Source organism: Typopeltis vanoorti, chromosome 21, assembly GCF_054136105.1.
Source record: "Typopeltis vanoorti isolate ZY-2024b chromosome 21, IOZ_Tvanoo_1.0, whole genome shotgun sequence".
Taxonomy (NCBI): Eukaryota; Metazoa; Arthropoda; class Arachnida; order Uropygi; family Thelyphonidae; genus Typopeltis; species Typopeltis vanoorti.
In genome coordinates, this window is record NC_143569.1 from 27070928 (window position 1) to 27089679 (window position 18752).

The window sequence follows — 18752 nt, forward strand, 5'->3', positions numbered from 1 at the left end:
TAATTTTCCGACCGGTAATAATAAACAACTCGTCCCACAATACGGACTGATTACCCTATTATCGGAATGGGTTCTCCTTTTTCTGACATGAACAGAAGTGTCGAGGGACCTCTAATCGGTGGGCAAACTATATTTGAGTTTATTATCACGATTAAACTGAATGCTTAAAGGCCGTTTGCAGTGATTATAACTGAATCAGGTTGTCTACTGGGCAAAACTTATCTTGTTCTACTGGAAGCAGGTTTGAACTTGTTTTGGATGCCTGTTTTAAAAAGTATTCCATGAAATGGTTGTAGTACGACATACCGTCTCCTGTATATCAATAATTATCATTGAAAAATATGTCATTAATTAGCGGTCAATATTTCATATTTGGTTCACACCCGCGATAGATTTTTGTAACTTTCAGTATATTCGCACCGTAGGTGGGGTAAGGATTTTTTCAATTTTTATATCTTTTATTTTATTTTTTTTACATAGTCCAGAAAACCTACGCTAGTGACCAAGCATGGAAAATTTTCAAGCCACTTCATGCCTCCAGTAAGCAGGGCGGTGGTCTCACACCGAGCAATGAAATTCGTCTTCCACTTAAAGACAATCACAGATTTCCTTTACCCACCTCAGGGTTCGAACCCACAGCTTATTGTTTGGAGAGAAGATACGGTCACCATTCTTCCAACCAGGCCAGCATTTTTTTGCTTTAAATCTACCGTTAGGTCATCGACCACATTAAGAAAAATGACGTTAAAATTTGAATTCTGTAATTTATAGCAATGAATTCCTTTCTGCTTTTTGTTGAATCCGTTTTTTTATAATTAACATTAAACCGTAATTATAATTTTAAGCACGACTATGAACAAAGTTAACGGAAATGCAACAAAGCCATTTGAATAGCTTGATGCATTTACGATCCTAAAAAGAAGTGTTATGACAAAAAAAAAAAAAAAAGTGAAGAAATTCAGCCACTGCCAGAAAGAAAATGTTTCCATGGCAACTTAGAATATGTTTTATTTTCGCTGCTCTGGACCTGCTATGCTTGGAAAAGAATCCACATGCTTGAGAGGAGGAATTTCTCCTTAATCACCTAAAATAATTATCTTCATTTTCAGAAGCGTAAATTATGCTCACTAGGATTAAAAAACAGCCTCATTTTCCCTAAATACATCACGAAATGCAAATTCTACATGTCTACCAACAAAAAAACTCGAGTCTTTCCTGATTTTAATTTAATCTGGTCGTGAAGTCCATAAAACATCACCTTACATCATACTAATTGCCGTCTCTGATTTATTAAAGTCATAGTTATGTCGCAAGCAATTTTCCCTTGTTCCTATTGCCAACATCTGGTCATGTATTTACGAATAAAATCCCATTTCACTATGACGACGCATATATTCGACATGACAGCCATTTCTGTGCTGAAAAGTCATGACCATTTGTGCTGACATTTTAATGAACCAAAGCACACTTTCCATTCGACTTTAGACGGCTTCTATGTGCGCACATATTCTCTTTTCAAAAGGAAAAGAGTCTAAACTGGTGTTGTTAGCGTAGATGGCTCTACTATTTACTTCGTGATCACCTAGCGCCGTCTGAGAAGTGTAATGTCATTACAAGTACAGTTCGAAACTCACTAGAAACACCGTTATCAAACTGCCACTCGCAGAAAGAAAAACTAAAGGAGAAGGGAAGAAAAAAAAAAAAAACTTCAGTAACATCGGAAGGCAAGATCAGTGAAAGTTCTCAATTGTCCCCAGGAGCAGCTGTAGCTATTAATCACCAGCAAAGTGAGTGGTTAGGCGTCGTAGGCTCCATTTGTCTGCTAAGGGTAAGAACGTGCAAGCTACTAGAGTAGCTCCCTGCGGCGACAGCACACCGCTCTGACGGTTCGCAACGGTGACAGTACAATTTGCCACCTTACGACAATGAACTCCGCATAGACATCGACAGCAAAGGTGGGCGTGGTCACGATACGATAGAGATCCCACTCGTTACCATTTCCTGTCTCATAATACAGTCATAGATTAATCCCGGGGTTATGCTAAAGCTTCGTAATTGATAGAAGCTAACACCACAGGCGAAGAAAAAAAGAAAAAAGAGAGAGAGTGGGACGTACGACCGCAGTTAAGCTTACGGGGATTTGGCCACGGACAGAAGGGGATAAAACAGGCATCCATTAAGATGGACAACACAACGAATGGCCTGTGAGGTTTGCTTGCTACATGCTGTGACATGAAGTCAGACATCCACTTCCGGATGGCCATAATTAAAGGTAGTTGCTTTCGCGAGGAATATGAACAAAGAGACCTGTCTCATTACAGCAACCAATGGGTTGTTCCGAAGATTAAGGATTCCATTATATTAACAAATAATTAGGTTTCTGAACGTAATAAATCTATTAATGTTCTGCATAATAAATAGGTTTGGTTCCGAAATACAAAAGATGGCTGCTGTGAACCCCTGCGGACTGTATTGAGACTGCTATTCTGGAAGACTGACCAACAAAGACTGGTTAATATGATAAACAAATGGTAGGATGTTTAATGGTTGGTGTGCAGTACTTTTAAATTTTATAATCTGAAGATGTCCATATTTAGCTGAAAAGGATAAAAAGTTAATTTCTTCAAACCAGTGAGAATTAGAATTGATGATAGACTCGAAATTTCCAAAGCCGGAAAAATATTACAACAGTTTTTTTTTTTTTCTTATTGTTGACTTATTTTGAATCAGCGGAGTTAACATTAAACTATACTTGAAGCAATTATGCTACATATGCCACTGAATTAGAAACGTTTAGTTAATACTGTGTTGGACCTCCTTTAGCACGAATTACAATAATCCCCTGGGCACAGTTCGGTGAGATATGGGTCAGCAACATTGAATGCTTCAGTCAATTGCTGCATAAGGAAGTTCTATTGTCCACTGACGTACGATTTCGTTCCTGGCAGACCTTCGTAGGACCACAGTTACGCCTCTTAGACAAGATTGTTGGTTATTTTTCCATTGATTAAACACTTGAGATATCTTACTTTTTTGAGAAACCAGTCAGTTCTGCTGTTTTCAAAATCATGGCTCCAGCCAGACGGCACCCACAATAAGAACTTGATCGACCTCTGAACGATTCTTTGTTTTTCTCATTATGATCAACACTATTGACGATTGCTGACTAGCAACATTCTTAATTGAACACGTGATGATGAAGTGTCCAACTATTTTGCATATACTCTACGTAAGTGGTGTTTACTTTTATCTGCGTAAAGGTTTCTATTTCAGTTCTGAGATATAGTGGGAGCCTCCATAGCTCAGTCAGTATAGACGATCCCTTTGGATGGAAAGATTATGGTTCGAATTCTGACTATGACGTTCACAGACTCTACCCGTCCTAACGAATGGATGGGTTGAAGAAGAAAAATCATTATGGCAACACATTTAAAACTACTAAACTAAATGGCACACTCATTGTATTAAAATACTAAGTTTTGAATAGTATTATTTGCAAACTTAGATATTATTATTATTATTATTACGTGACACCTCCAGGGAGTCCAAAGACTCATCGAAGGAGGGCACCTGTTCTACAACTCTCTTCACCAACCCGAAAACTGCTTTCATCATCTACACCAACGCCATCTACCGTCTACCACCACCACTAGCATTTTCACAGATAATCATAAACATCCATGCCCACCGCGGGATTCGAACCCACAGCCTTTTGAGCTCGAGAGCGGATACGCTAACCACTGGGTCCACCAGGCCGAGTGGATATCGATCACAATTTTTAGGATGTGTACATGTTGTTTCAGCTACCTCACTGAAAAGATTTCCCAGACCTGTAATAATCTCTGAAATCACAAGAGCAAAAAAGATTAAGAAACTGTGCTTTACCAAGTGGTTGACAAAACAATCCTTAAGTTCAATTACAGAGAGTAAAACCAAAAATATCTTCAACCATTCACTGTAGAATCATACTGAGACCTACGTTATGAAGTGGTCTTTGGAATGTAAATTTAAAGAAACTTTGAAGAGTCATTCATTTAATTAAAACCGAAAAACATGTACTGTATTTTATTTTAGAAAAGTATATAATTTTAACCAGTCAAAGACAGATTACGTTATAAACCAGAACTCAAGTTTTCACCAACGAAGCTTTTGTTTCTTCGTCCACACTTTATCTCTCCTTTAATTAAAAAATGTATCTACATTTCTTTCTTAAGTAAATTAGTTAACAATAAAGTATTGTTTTCTTTTCTGTATTAAAAGAAACAGAAAATATTTCTGCCAAAACTCTTCACACACCTTTCAGATTTTATAAATATGACCATTCTTAATTTGGAGGTAAAGAAAAACGGCTCTGATGGCAGTTCCTTATTATTATGATAAATATTGGGATGCCGAGTACTCCACAATGTACTCATTGAAATGATATATTTACTACCTTAAAATAAACGACAGCTTGTAAAGCATACAGCAAAAACTGGGTATGCTTTACAAGCAATTCACTAGCGATATTTTATCATCATATACTTCATTGCTTGGATGTTTTCCAAACACAGTGACTGTGTGGTTTAATCCAGTTGCTGAGTAATATTTCTTTCGATAGCATATTGGATAATATTACTGTAGACTACTTTATGGCTGTTCGGTGATGTTTTCATACCCAGTTTTTGATGTTTATGTTTGCTGTTTGGTTTCGCACCGACGTCTCTATGGACTCTCGCTCTAGTGCTTATTTCGTTACTGACTCCTACAGATAAAGCATTGATTCAACGAATATTTTTAAAAAGGATCCCGATAGAAGATGAACAGTTTGCGCATTGAAATATGTTCACTTAGGGAACCATTATATCCTCGATATTACAACACGCTTGGATGAGCTGCTGAGTCTCAATGACTCCCCAAGTGAACATATATTTGGAGAAACAGAGAGATTTTAAATGCCTTACTGAAAAGTTTCCCTTTGTGATCATGTTTATTCTGACCTCTCTCTTTATGGCAGTATTTTCTATTAGGCTGAAAGAGAAATAATGAAATATTACGACAAACTTGCCATTCGAAATGTATTCCTAGAATAGCAAGATGGCAATGAGGTGCATTAAGAACTTTAGAGTACTCACATTAAATTTACTGGCGCAAACTGAAAATGGCTTTGCTGAGCTGCTCAGTGATAATTTAATTCACTATTTCATCTGATAGGTGAAGTAGGAAATGAGAAGTTCAAACTTCGCTAACGACTAATCACAATTCAATTCTCTTGTAGCTCTTGTGGATTATTTATTTTACATAAAAAGTATGATTATTTAAAATATTAAAATAATTGCACCGTATATAGTTGGTTTGGTTTATTAAATATACACACCTTTAATAAAGCTAATTTTAACTTGCATAAAGCTGAAATAAATTTAATTGGTATTTAAAAAAAAAATTTTTACACATATAGAACTGAAGAGTTTAGTCAACCATCATAACACTGCACAAAAAATCTTCGCTTTTTGTGTGTGTATTGTTCATGAATTAACCAGTTAGCAAATGTTAAAAAAATAATCTGTTTTATTTGAATTTTTTATATCAAGTAAAAATTAATAGAAAATATTCTCATTCCCTTTATTTTGGCTAGATGGATGAAGCAAGAACGCTTTTCATATTCCCCGTTATCTGTAGAAGAAAATGTATGGATAGGGTAATATAGAGCTGTAAGCTTTGGTCTTGGCGGGGTAACAGCAGTAGTAGCAGATATTTAAGTAAAGCGCTATTCTAAAAAAATTAGGCGAACTCCCGCACCACTCCCTACGAGTGACCGAAGGATCGTCCAACTCAGCAACAGGCCCCCCCCCGTCACCGAGAAGAACTCTCAGCGTTTGCTCTTTCTAGTTACCCCACCACCGAGCAAAGTTTCTCATAGCTCATCTGAGGGGTAACAGCAATAGCCGAGCCTCAGCTAAAACTTCAATAGCTACAGCATTGCCATCCATTACCCCCCCTGATCCTTCACTCATTTTTCTAGTTAATAAAGTGACTGCTTCATACTTGATTTATAAATTAAATAGGTGTTAATCGTATTTTAAGTTAACAAAATATTTAATTTTGATTTTATGCAGGCCTGGTTGGCCGAGTGGTTAGCGTATCCGCTCTCCCGACGAAAGTCTGCGGGTTCGAATCCCGCCGTGGGCATGGATGTTTGTGATTGTCTGTGAAAATACTGGTGGGCGGTAGATGGCGTTAGTGCAGTTGCGGTTCGTTGGTTGATTGAGTGGTGGAGACAGAGAGCTGTAGAGTAGGTGCCCTTCTTCGATGAGGCTTTGGATTCCCTGGAGGTGTCTAATAATAATATATAATATTTTTATTTATTTACTTAATTTTTTTATTAGTTTTGCATAAATAAATGTTACGTCGTTATTTTAAAATTAATTGATTTGCACTAGATGAATTACATAGTTACTATACCGACTTCATACAGTGATATTCACAAACATTCATAGTATCATTACTGTAAGATAATGGTTGTATTTCTTTTATTTAGGTGGAAGATATAGCGTGTTTCCCTCAGGCCGGCTGCACATAAGAGATGTCACGCAACAAGACGGCTTCAGAGGTTACCGTTGCCAGACAAAGCATCGACTTAGTGAAGAAACAAAACAAAGCACTGCAGGACAGCTTATTGTAACAGGTAACATACACAAGACAATGAAACTTCGAAATCTTCTCTAGTTTAACTAAGCTACTTTTGTATTTTGAGAGGAAAGAGGAAAAGTTTCTATTAATACGCCAAAGTGGTGCCTCAGTAGAAATAAGGAGAATGTGAAGTGCTGTTTAAGTTCGTATTTAAGATCTTGATGATATTTTACGTACTGTAATTTTTTTTTTTACTTGCTACAAGAATAAAAATATAATAATGCTATTAGTGCGAAAATAACACAGCGATCTGTATATAAAACAGTTTATTTCAAGAGCAACGTCTTTACAATATAAGTTTTAGTTGCAGGTAATGGTTTATTTTTTATCTTATTCAAGATAGTATATATCACCCTGTTGATATGAAAGCAACTGAAAAACATATATGTACTTTGGAAGATACTGTAGTTTCTTTATCTTATAACCCATTAATTAAACGGCATATACATTATTTAAATAGGCTGCGGTATCCTTTTTTTGCAGTGATAAACGCATCTGTTTGCGAGCTGTTGCTGAGACGACTTTAAGTGATGATTTCATCTTAATGAAATAGTCTTTCTTCTTCATTATTAAGCTTGGCTGTTTGGAATGTTGCGCTTTCCACGTCTCTCCATCTTCTCCTTGGCTTCTCTTTCCTTTGGAAATACTTTTTTTTTTACTTTCCCATTCTTTCTATGCAATTTATCCATTTTTGTTTCACACTCCTTATAAGGAATGGCTTAAAGGGGCGAAGCAAGAATGCTTTTCATCTTCCCCGTTATCTGTAGAGGACAGTGTAGGGATAAGATGTTATTGAGCTATTAAAGCTCTGATCATGGCAGGAGGGTAACAGCAATAGCCGAGCCTTAGTTAGAACTTCATTGGCTACAGCATTGCCATCCATTACCCTCCAAGTGTATTGGATTGAATGAATCAATCACCGCATGTTTAAGTAAAGGTGATATCTCAAAAATATCGGACGATCTCTAGGCCACTCATTCGTGGGCGAAAGACCTTCCAAATCTCCGCGTTGGTTCTACTCAGTGAAACTCGACCACCGAGCAGAACCGCTCATTCCGAAGAAAATAATCCACCGGCAAGTACCCCTCAGCGGGCCGTGCCAGAGAACACCATCCCCGGTGACTCAATTGCTCCCTTAGGGCAAAACCTAAGAGAGCGAACTCATTAACCCAGGATAACAGCAACAGCAGAACCTCAGTTAAACTTCATTGGTTCAGCATTGCCATCCGTTACCCTATATGGGCATCTCATATAAAATCAATCACCGTATCTTACGGTCGATTGATTCCAAACTTTTGTTTCACACATTATCGGATCCAGTAAGTTATTATTTGTTTATAATTTTTTTCTTTTTGGTGTATTTTTAATTTTCTTAAAAAAAATTCTGATAAAGCTCTTAAAAGAATTTTTAGACCTTTCACTGGAATATATATAAAATTGTTCATCTTGTGATATGGAAATACTTTGCATTTATGATATAATTTCGTTGGTATATATAAGTATATAATTATATCATTTATGATATAATTATCGTAAAATTACAAAAAACAGCATAAAAAATTGCATGTAAAATATTTAAAAACAAAAGCCACAACCTGATACACTTGCTTAAGAAGACGTTTGAGTACAGTGGGTAAATATTCTTACAATGCAATTATTTCAAGCGTGTCTGGAGAAGATAAATGTATTTATTTTTTAATAACTGATATTCCTCTCCTTCTTATTCCAATAATAAATAGCAAATAATAATATGTATTCTGTAGGAATATTTTGATAGTAAGATATATTATTTAATTTCAATGAATATATTTATTGGGCTATTTTAACTAGTCTTAATATAGATTTTATTTTTATTTATATTTACAATGTGTGGCATCTGTCAGCGAAAATTTTTCCCATATGAAAACCATGCTACATTTCCATCTACTAATTAACATTTAGAAAAATTAGTAAAATCACTGCATTTATAATAATGCTATAATTTATTTACAACTCTTAGTAATTTTGATGCCGTTATTAGTTTGGTTGTAGAAGATCTGTTGAAATGTAATGGAAGATGGGAAAATCAAATTAATGAAAATGCATGCAACCAATGGGTATATAAATGGTTATTTTCCCATGTTCTCCTGAATCACTTGAAGGAGAACATGGGAACTTTCAGCTAGCGAAGCAGATGCCAACATAAGGTAGAAATTTCCCATAGAGGAACATGCGGTATTAATCTGGAAGATTGTGTTGAAGTAGCTAGTGAAGATTCTGGAAAACTTTAGTTTCTGCAGAAAAAAAGTAAATTTTGGGCATATTGAGGGCCATTTCCAACCTCAGTCTAATTTTTTGTTTTCTATTTCTCATTTTTACATTACTTTACTTTTCTTTCTCTTTCTATTTTACAATTTTCCATCTCTCTCTCTCTCGAGATTTATGTATACAGGGTGTATACTGAGTGTTAACAGAGATTCATTATTAATTCAATAGTCCTAATTTAGCCAATGTCGGCAAGCCTGAACTAAGTTCAATTCATTCTTTTCACCACCGTGCTTTTATAGGTGGCAAAGTTTTCATTAGTTCGCATGCCGCTCTTTCACACAGAGAAGAGAACTGCTGACTCATTATTTCACATATCAATTTTCTTGAGCCAGTGAGGAAACAGACGGAACAAACTTAGTCGTGTTGTCGGCTGACGAATAAGGAAAGCTTCCCAAACTAACAACTAAGCGTAGTTGCATGCGGTACTGTTAAATGTTAGGGAGCGAAACAAACTGCTTTTGCGGATGCATTTCCCAGCATTACGGACACTTGAAGTGAATGCAAATTATAAAAGCAACTGCTGAATATTAAAGGAAATTGAATGTGGGACTTTATTAAAGTTTCCAAGTTTGTGATTATGTTGTGGAAGGATAAAATTTAAAATTTACCTTCTACAAAGATGGTGGGAAGGTTTAAGTTTGTTCTTTCCTCTTTGCTGTATAGTAAAAGCAATAAAATGTAAAAAAAGTAAAATAACCGTATTTTATGGTTAATTTATTTAAACTAAATTTAAATTTCTTAAAAATGCTTAAGGTTTCTTGATTGCTTTGGCTAAGAATTGTTCTGTAAATGATTTTGCAGATGTATCTTTTTTTTTTCCAAGAATATTTTAACTATCTAAATACACATACAGCTGCAAAAATATGATAAATGATATTGCTAAGTACTGCATATATTTATCTAAATATCTAAATATTGTTAATTATATTGCTAATTATATCTAAATATTGTTAATTATATTGCTAATTATATGTAAATATTGTTAATTATATTGCTAATTATATCTAAATATTGTTAATTATATATAAATATAAATATTGCTAATTATATTCAAGTACACATAGGATTACAATAATATTGTTAATTATATTGTTAATTATATATAAATATTGCTAATTATATTTAAATATTGTTAATTATAACTAAATATCTAAATATTGTTAATTATATATAAATATAAATATTGCTAATTATATTCAAGTATTTTATTATTTATAATAAAATACTTGAATAATTGTAACTAATTTTATAACAATCCTGTTTATTTCCTAGACTGAATTTGTGCGGAATGAAGGGAAAATATCTGCATTAGCATACATAAAAATTGGTAAATTCGCATAGTTTTCTTATACTATATATGTGTTATTAAAAAAAAATAAAATTAAAATTCTCATTTTGGATAAAATGTGTAAAAAAATAAATAAATAAATAACCGCATCCACAAAGTCTGCACGTAATATTTATTTATGATATGTATAATGCAAACATAATATATATTTAAAGCTATGTATTTGAACATTGCGACATTAGCAAATTACTGTGTTGCTCAGATCCTTTAATTCACCCTTACGATCATTTTCTTGTGTATATACAGTGGTGTAGCTAGAGCTTTTGCCACTTGGGGCGATCCCTGAGTTTGCCGCCCCTCTCAATACACACCAGAAATTCTACAAAAAGTCAAAACGACGTATAGGGAAATAAATTAAAACACTATGTTTATTTTTGAGGTAAAACTTTAATTTCAACAATCTAAAATGTTATTTTTCTAGATTTTCTATACACAGTAGCATACATATACACAGTGACGTACATTGTAAAGGAGGGGCGGATCGTCCCTCCTCCTAGCCACGCTACTGTGTATATGTATGTGTATTTAAAATAAATGCATTTTATTATAAGGTGTGAGAATATTATTCTACTTATTTAGTTGTTTTTTGTGTTTATAATGATTTTTATTTGATTTTTGGAATAGAATTAATAGATACTTTAAAATTAATGAAAATTTTAAAATTTCATTAAAAGTAAAAGTCCTTTGCCCAACCACAGTGCAAATATACTAAACCAGTTTATCAAAAACCATTGGTGAGTGGAAGTCTCATTAAAATATATTAAATGTGTATTTGAATATTGTAAATGTCCGTAAATTTGTACTTTGTATACTTACTGCCCTTCCGTGGAGTATATTAATTTCTCTAAGTATGTTGCTTGATTTGTAAAAGAATAATAATACCGAAATATATCATATCAGAGCCACTTTCGGGAAGAATGTTTAAAAAAGTGAAACATGTAATGTTTCATATAGAATGATAAATATTTTGGGAGAGAATTTGCTGATTTTTTTTAATAAAAACTTCATAAATTTTGTCTGACATTAAACACACTTCAATAGGTTGTTAATGTAAAAAGTTAATATTACTTACTAATTAAAGAATCCAGTTCAAGCCCTAGTTAGAGTACCATCGCGAAGAGAAAGATCATAGCATCCCCTGAAGAAAATTACAAATGCTAATTTAATTTTAGCAGAGTAGTTTGCAAACTCGCATTGTAAGCTGTTTACAAAACTTGTAGTTAAGTGAAATGATAGATTTGCTTCCTACTTTATTTAAATATCTTTATGGAAAGGTAATTTTATTTGAAAAAAAAAAAATTTTTTTTGTGATACGGAAATCTGCATTCTTATTATTTGAGTTTTCGTTATTATTGGAATAGTTCTGTAGAGATTTCATTCGCTGTGTGAATTTCATTTAAAAAACATTGGATTCTTATAAGTATTTTCTTTGTCAAGTGTATTTTTTTTCATGTGAGAAGTAGAATTGTTTACAGTTCTCTTCTCCGGCAAATTTATTATCCGTTCCAGAAATGAATAAAACTCAATATAAAAGGATAGTGACGTAAATGGAATAAATAATAAATTGCTTTCTTAGCTGCTAGAAAGTATGCTAAAGGAAGTTGAATAATTTAAAGGGCAGCATAAATTAGACAAGAATTTGTGCAATGAAAGTTCCGATCATTTGATTATGCCCAGTGAAGAGTAGTATTCAAAAAGAGGAAACTACTGCATAACAACAGGTATATTCATCTTTATAGATGCAATAAATGATCCAAATTTATTGCAATTTTTGTATAATTATATACTTAAAAATTCTAAGTAAATATATAGCAGAATAGCATTTACCAATTACCAGAATATCCTGCAATCTTGCGAACGAAAGACATGAGTCCTCTGTCGGAAAATAAACTTCTAAATCTGCCTATGATATGCAGCATGTGAATTAACAGTTTCAAATTAAAAGAAATTCCTCAAAAATAATGTAGAAAAATAAGTTCGAAATAATACAAATATTGATTACAAAATAACATTCTATAAATTGATTTTTGTGGTGGATGAGCCACAGTTGCTGTGACAGTGGATTAAGGCACTCAACAAGAATGTCATATTTAAATGTTGAAATTATTATTATCACTTGACACCTCCAGGGAGTCCAAAGACTCATCGAGGGAAGGCATCTACTCTACAACTGTCTCTCCATCGCTCAAATCCACCAACGGACAACTATACCAACGCCATCTACCGCCCATCATTATTTTGAATATTATTTATTTTATTTACATGTTATTAATTTAAATAATGTTTAAATATTATTTAAACTGTTTTATTTTATGAAATAACTTTTACTATTCTATTGCTCATTATGGTTACCATTTAAATATTATTGGAGAACTTTATATCTCTTAAGGATCTTACTCAAAGTCATTACCTATTCAGACTAAAAGGTCTCTGTATCACATCAATCTCATTTCGCTATCGTATTCACTAGAATTCAAGGTTGGTTTGATTATATGCATAAAACACAATCGATTAAAACTTGATGTGAACCGTAGTGCATTTGACACTAGCATCAAAAAAAAAAGTAAAATGCAACGCACGTGTTTATAGACGCGGTGCAGATTCGTATTGATAATGGCATCGTGAGGCATCACGTCTAATATTGTTACAGCGCCTTGGAAGACAGCAGCACTTAAGAAGATTGGGTTTCTACGAGTGCACTTTATCGCCTAATTATTTTAAACTTGCCCAATAGCTTTAACTCGTGGAAGTTTTCTCCAATCGTGGCTGCAGTCTTCTCTCCGTTTCTGTCACTAGAAACTTGTGACACTCCATTCTTCTTCTTCTATGTTGCACAACCCTAACCTTCGCACATTTTTCTCTTCTATTTCTTTTCTAATTGCATTTCTCTTCTGCAACTTTAGCCCAGTTTCCTTCTTTGCTCTTTTTTACTTTCATTTGTTTTGCTGTGCTCTTTTAGATACAACGAAAAAAAAAAAAAAAAAGAATGTGGAAAAATAATACACAATAATTCCTTGAAAATAGTATTAGGTCAAGGTTCAAAACCAGATCTTAGCTCGATTTGAAGCAGTTACGGTCACTTACAAACGAAACTGTTCGGTGTTTGGCCTATGATTAAATGAATTACATATTCTAAATCAGTAACGCCCATAAAAATTCAAATTGCATAATAAATAACGTATCAAAGTCCTGCATAAGAATTTGACCATTGTGTTGGTGAGACAAAACCGGGACTTAATCATTGCTTGTGTTTAAAGTCTTGGATGTTGGAAGTATTGTATTGATTTAGTATCTTATTATGCATTGGTTCTTTTTTCAATAATTAGTCGTTACGTAATTCCTTTATAATGACGCACTCAAATCCCGTATCTTATTACTGAAACAAGCGAGATTTAACACTTGCATTTATTCATTTGAAAATTGTAAAAGTATAGTACACCATTTCTTTTTTAAGAATGGCAATATATTATCTAGTAAGTCTAATAATATATATATATATATATATATTGTGTGTGTGTGCGCGCGCGCCCGCCCACGCAGCTATTACTCAATGACAGGTTTTGAAATGCTATATAAAATTGTAATCTGTTTTTTATTTAATATGATAATTTTCAATATACAATGGTCATAAATTTCTTAGCAAGTATATTACTATGCATATAATCAGGCTCAAAAAATACACTCGTCCATTTGCCCGTAGCCAATACAGTCTCTTGAAATAGTTTCTCATGTTGAGACTTGTCATGTTGAAACAAAGTTCATAAGTTATTAGATATTTTTTAAGTAATACGATTATTTAATTTATAATTGTCCTTATTTAGTAAAGTGAATAGTAATATAAAATTCATTTTAATAATGAAAATTTTTAAAAAATTAATTATTTATCTTTAAGTATTTTATACAAATTAAAATTAATAAAAATTCTGAAACAAATCTTTTTTTTCCTTTATTAATCAGCATATGCTTATCCATAAAAAGTAGAACACAGCGCTTCAGAAGCAAGTAAATGCAGTTGTAATTTCTTTATTCCTTCAAAATAAAGGGAAATTTACTCTTTAGAGGAGATCCAGTGCCACTTGCCTCCACTTGTGCATTTGCTCCCCAAGTGCAAGGGAGAGATATCTCTACGAAGTGATCTATAAATCACAACCCGTAGCGCACATCTCCTAGTACAAATTCACTTTAAATCACCCTACTTGATACGTTAAGGTTTCCCTGTGTTGAAAGGAAAAAACAAGTGAAAAATGTTGTCGCAATAAATGATAGTCAATGCTGCGCGTGGTTCCACCCTACAACCACTTGTTGGCATCAAGGGATTAGAAATGTTTTTAGGTGGAGAAATACGGTAATGCACTTTCCGTGTTTTATCGCAGCACATCATCAAAACCTTACACGTTCAAAGCAGACAGAGGCGGATTTTCTGGGCTCGTCACGTCTTCTTGTAGAAAGGAGTTAGTCCCCAAAGGTTTAGAGGCCTCTGTTGATAGCATCTCTTGCGTTCCTAAGCCGCTTTATACGTGATCACCTTTCTTTTTTTTTCGTATTCTTCTTCTTTGAAGACATATAAACGCTACCGACTTTGTTAGAGAATACTACACAGAACGAATAGCTAGAGCGAGTAATCCTGTCCGAAAGAATATCTTAAAAATTGCACTTGATGGCCATATATAACAGACAGTAACGCAGTAAAACTGAAGAAATTTTTGTACTGAATTTTATACTATTTTCTGATCTCCTCAAGCGATGCTTATCTCCGAACATAAGCAACCGTACATGCACACGTAGATGGAAGTTAAGCTTCTTGCCGATATTAAGGCGATAAAACATTCCTTTATGCAACACACTAGCGTACAACGATAGAAAGGACACATGGCTGGAGTCAAATTCTCTATGATCCGAGCCATTTTCCAGGGGATAGTAAACACACTGTAATTTGACATTTACTGCTGGGTTTTAATTGAATATCTCGATATTTATGGAAAGTGTGTCGCCTTTTCTGAGAACACAATGCATGGCCCTGCGAGTATTATAATACTCATTCATTTTTTCCTACTTCATTCCCAATAGTCACATCCATTTTTTTAATTTCTAAAATAACTCTTCCTCCTACTGCATGTTCGAATAAAGCATTTAGTCATCAATTAACCTTTTTAAACGCAGCAAATTGCCAGTGCTCATGCAAACCATTCAGTCTTAGTGTTTACATTTTGGTTGTACAAAAAGTTAAGATTCTCCACTAATCTGTAAAAGTTTTAATTAATACTGGTAGTGAAAAAACAAAATAAATTCCCTCTAATGTAATAATACACATTTCTTCTTCGTCGTCTATGAACTCTTGTGCATTTAAGCATCGAGATTTTGCCAAAGAGATTTCTATGCCGTCCTGTTTTATAGACAAAAAATGCCACTGGTGGCGGTAGTGATGTGTGTTGATAGATTGTGGAGTAGCGTGTGTAGATGGAGGATCAAGTCATGTTGAGAGTGGGCTATGTAGAGTGGAGTGTCCTCCAGTTCCGAGTCCTTAACAAATAATAAATTCATTCTAAAGACGTCTATATAGTTTATAAAAATGTCAAATAGCCATATTTTATTCTGCAAGTATTAAACGGAAGTTAAATATTAAACTAGTCACTGTAAAGAAAAGTCTTTTTCAGCTCTCTGGCAATAGTTATATCTAGTTAGAATTAGGTTGTCGTATCCACAATAAGAAGGATGACGCAATACAGAAAGTGTACAATCAGGTAACACGCTATCACAAACTTGATAGGAAGAACACTTGACGACCTTACTTCCCTTTACATAATCAAGTAGAGTGCTTGATTATGGGATTAACCACCCTTATAATGAGGGGGGGGTATCATGTTTTTATAAAAGTAGAGCAATTAACTGCTAAGTTACTTACGTGCTAAAGGCATGACCTGAGCGAAGAGGATTTTTTTTGTAAATATGATATCCCATCAAATATAAAATGACAATCGCATTTTGTATTTGCTAAAGTGTGACGAACCCCCCAAAATTAAATATTGAGCTTTGAAAATATGTTAAGCAATTAGATTACATTGCATTTTAGTCTACGTGCATTTGATTTATTTCTTTGGTGAATTAGATGTAAATAGTTTAAGGGTAGAACTTGAAACAAGATCTGGTATCGATGGATCTCGTTTCATGTACGAATCGGCTTGAATAGAAAATGGTTTCACTGTTGAAGTGTCAAATGAATGGAAGGAAAGATTTTTTTAATACTTTTCATATCAGAGGTATTGTATAAGAATAACGTTTTGAAGGAATTATTTTATTTGAATCATTTTCAGTTATGATTAATATATCTTTATTTACTTCTTATGAAAAAATTGGGACGAATATTATATAATAAATCAATAGTTGAAATTACGATTTTAATCCAAAACTTGGTGCATAATATTACATTGAGATTTAATAATATTAACATTGATAACATTAATCTCGCCACTAAATAATGGTGTGTAGCATTGATATTATTTTTATGTAGCCAGTATAAGTTGGAGGATTATGATGCTCCAAGTCAACTGTGTCCAGGTGAAATGGGTGTGAGAAGGGAACTGACGGAGTTTAAATGATGCGTTGTGATAAGATGCCATGTTGCAGGACTATCTGTTCAACAAATTGGACCATCCTAGTCAACAATCAGCGATACTACATTGATGCTATATTTATATATATATATATTGAGATGGAATCGCAGGGAGTCAACTGCAAGTACTGCCCAACATTCTTAAAAGAACTGGGAGATGGACTGAGTCCCTTGACTCTTTATCCCGTCATCTGAATGAAGAAAATCTGTGTGGAATGGGATGTTATTGAGCTAAAAGCTCTAATCATGGCTGGGTAATAACAGCAATAGCCGGGCCTCAGTTAAAACTTCACTCGCTACAGCATTGCTATCCGTTACCCTCGAAGTCCTAGATGGAATCGCAGAGAGTCAACTGCAAGTACTGCCCAACATTCTTAAGGTTCTTAAAAGAACTGCGAGATGGACTGAGTCCTAGACTCTTTATCCCGTCATCTGAATGAAGAAAATATGTGTGGATGGGGTTTCATTAAGCTAAAGGCTGTGTAATAACAGCAATATATATATATATATATATATATATATATATATATATTGCTGTTATTACAATGAAATGTAATAACAGCAATATATGTATATTGCTGTTATATATTGCTGTTATTAGCAATATATATATATATATATATATAGCCGATAGCCGAGCCTCAGTTAAAACTTCACTGGCTACATAGCCGATATAGCCGATAGCCGAGCCTCAGTTAAAACTTCACTGGCTACATAGCCGATAGCCGAGCCTCAGTTAAAACTTCACTGGCTACAGCATTGCTATCCGTTACCCTGGAGGTCCTAAAAATGACTCTCCGTACCTAATCGTACCTTCGCTCCTAATCATTTCATTCTGCCATTTTCCCCTAACATTATTAAATATTTATATTCTATGGAATTCTAAAAATGGTGTATTATTAAAAAAAGTTAATTTAAATAAGATTTTAAATGTGTTTATAATATGCTTTAATTTTAGTAATAATTGTATTTACATTTATATTTTAATTTATATAAGTATATTTAGTAACATGTAAAATAGCGAAAAAATGAATAACGAATTGAGTGCGAGTTTAATGGCAAGTTCTAATATAAGATTGTCAACGGCTGTTTTGTTACCATTAAAATCCGCACAAGTACCACTAAGCGGGAAGGAACTATTGGTAGAAATCGGTGATGCTCTGCGGATAAATAGTGACCGGAATCTGATAGGAGAAGACAGATTTCTAACTAATGATCCTGGTATCATAGCGAAGATCATCCATAATAGATAAAAGCCGATAAAACGTGGTAATCTTGGAGTAGGTTCAGTCCCGATATCTCGTCATCTTGTGCAGTAACCATCGCTGGCGCATAGATCACTCATAAGGGAATTATGATGGCGAGTATATATATAAAAAAAAGAGGAAAGAAAGAAAAAAAATCCGAAGTTGAATGATGGCGAAAAACGTGATAGGAGACACTGATGTGATGGGGAATTTGAGCGGATCACGTTTCATCCCAACCATGTCGATTTGTTGAATTAATATTATGGGATCTAAAGAGATAGACAGGATAGAAAGCATTTTAGGGGATGGAGAAGAAAAGTAAGTCAGCATGTGTTCGGATTTTTCTTGAAATAAAAAAGGCAGTGAATAACCTATCTCGGAAAAAACAGGATTTTTTCTTTATGGAGATTTAATAAATTTTACTGTAATAATTCAACTGAAGCATTTCATTAGTGTAAATTGAGAGTGACATTTTCTATGTAGATTTAACAACATTAGCGTATATTATCACGTGATATATAGTTTTAATCCTTGTCCCATATGAACAGGTAATCATATTTGGAAAACTACA

General features: G+C 33.8%; 1 protein-coding gene across 1 annotated transcript in view; it reads left to right on the forward strand.

The window, feature by feature from the left end:
• LOC150094685 (cell adhesion molecule Dscam1-like) overlaps positions 1-18752 on the forward strand; it is a 639127-nt gene that overhangs the window by 376336 nt on the left and 244039 nt on the right. Inside the window, exon 4 of the mRNA XM_090411623.1 lies at positions 6518-6664. Coding sequence (XP_090267749.1) covers positions 6518-6664 — 147 coding nt within the window. The remainder of the gene's footprint in view (positions 1-6517; positions 6665-18752) is intronic.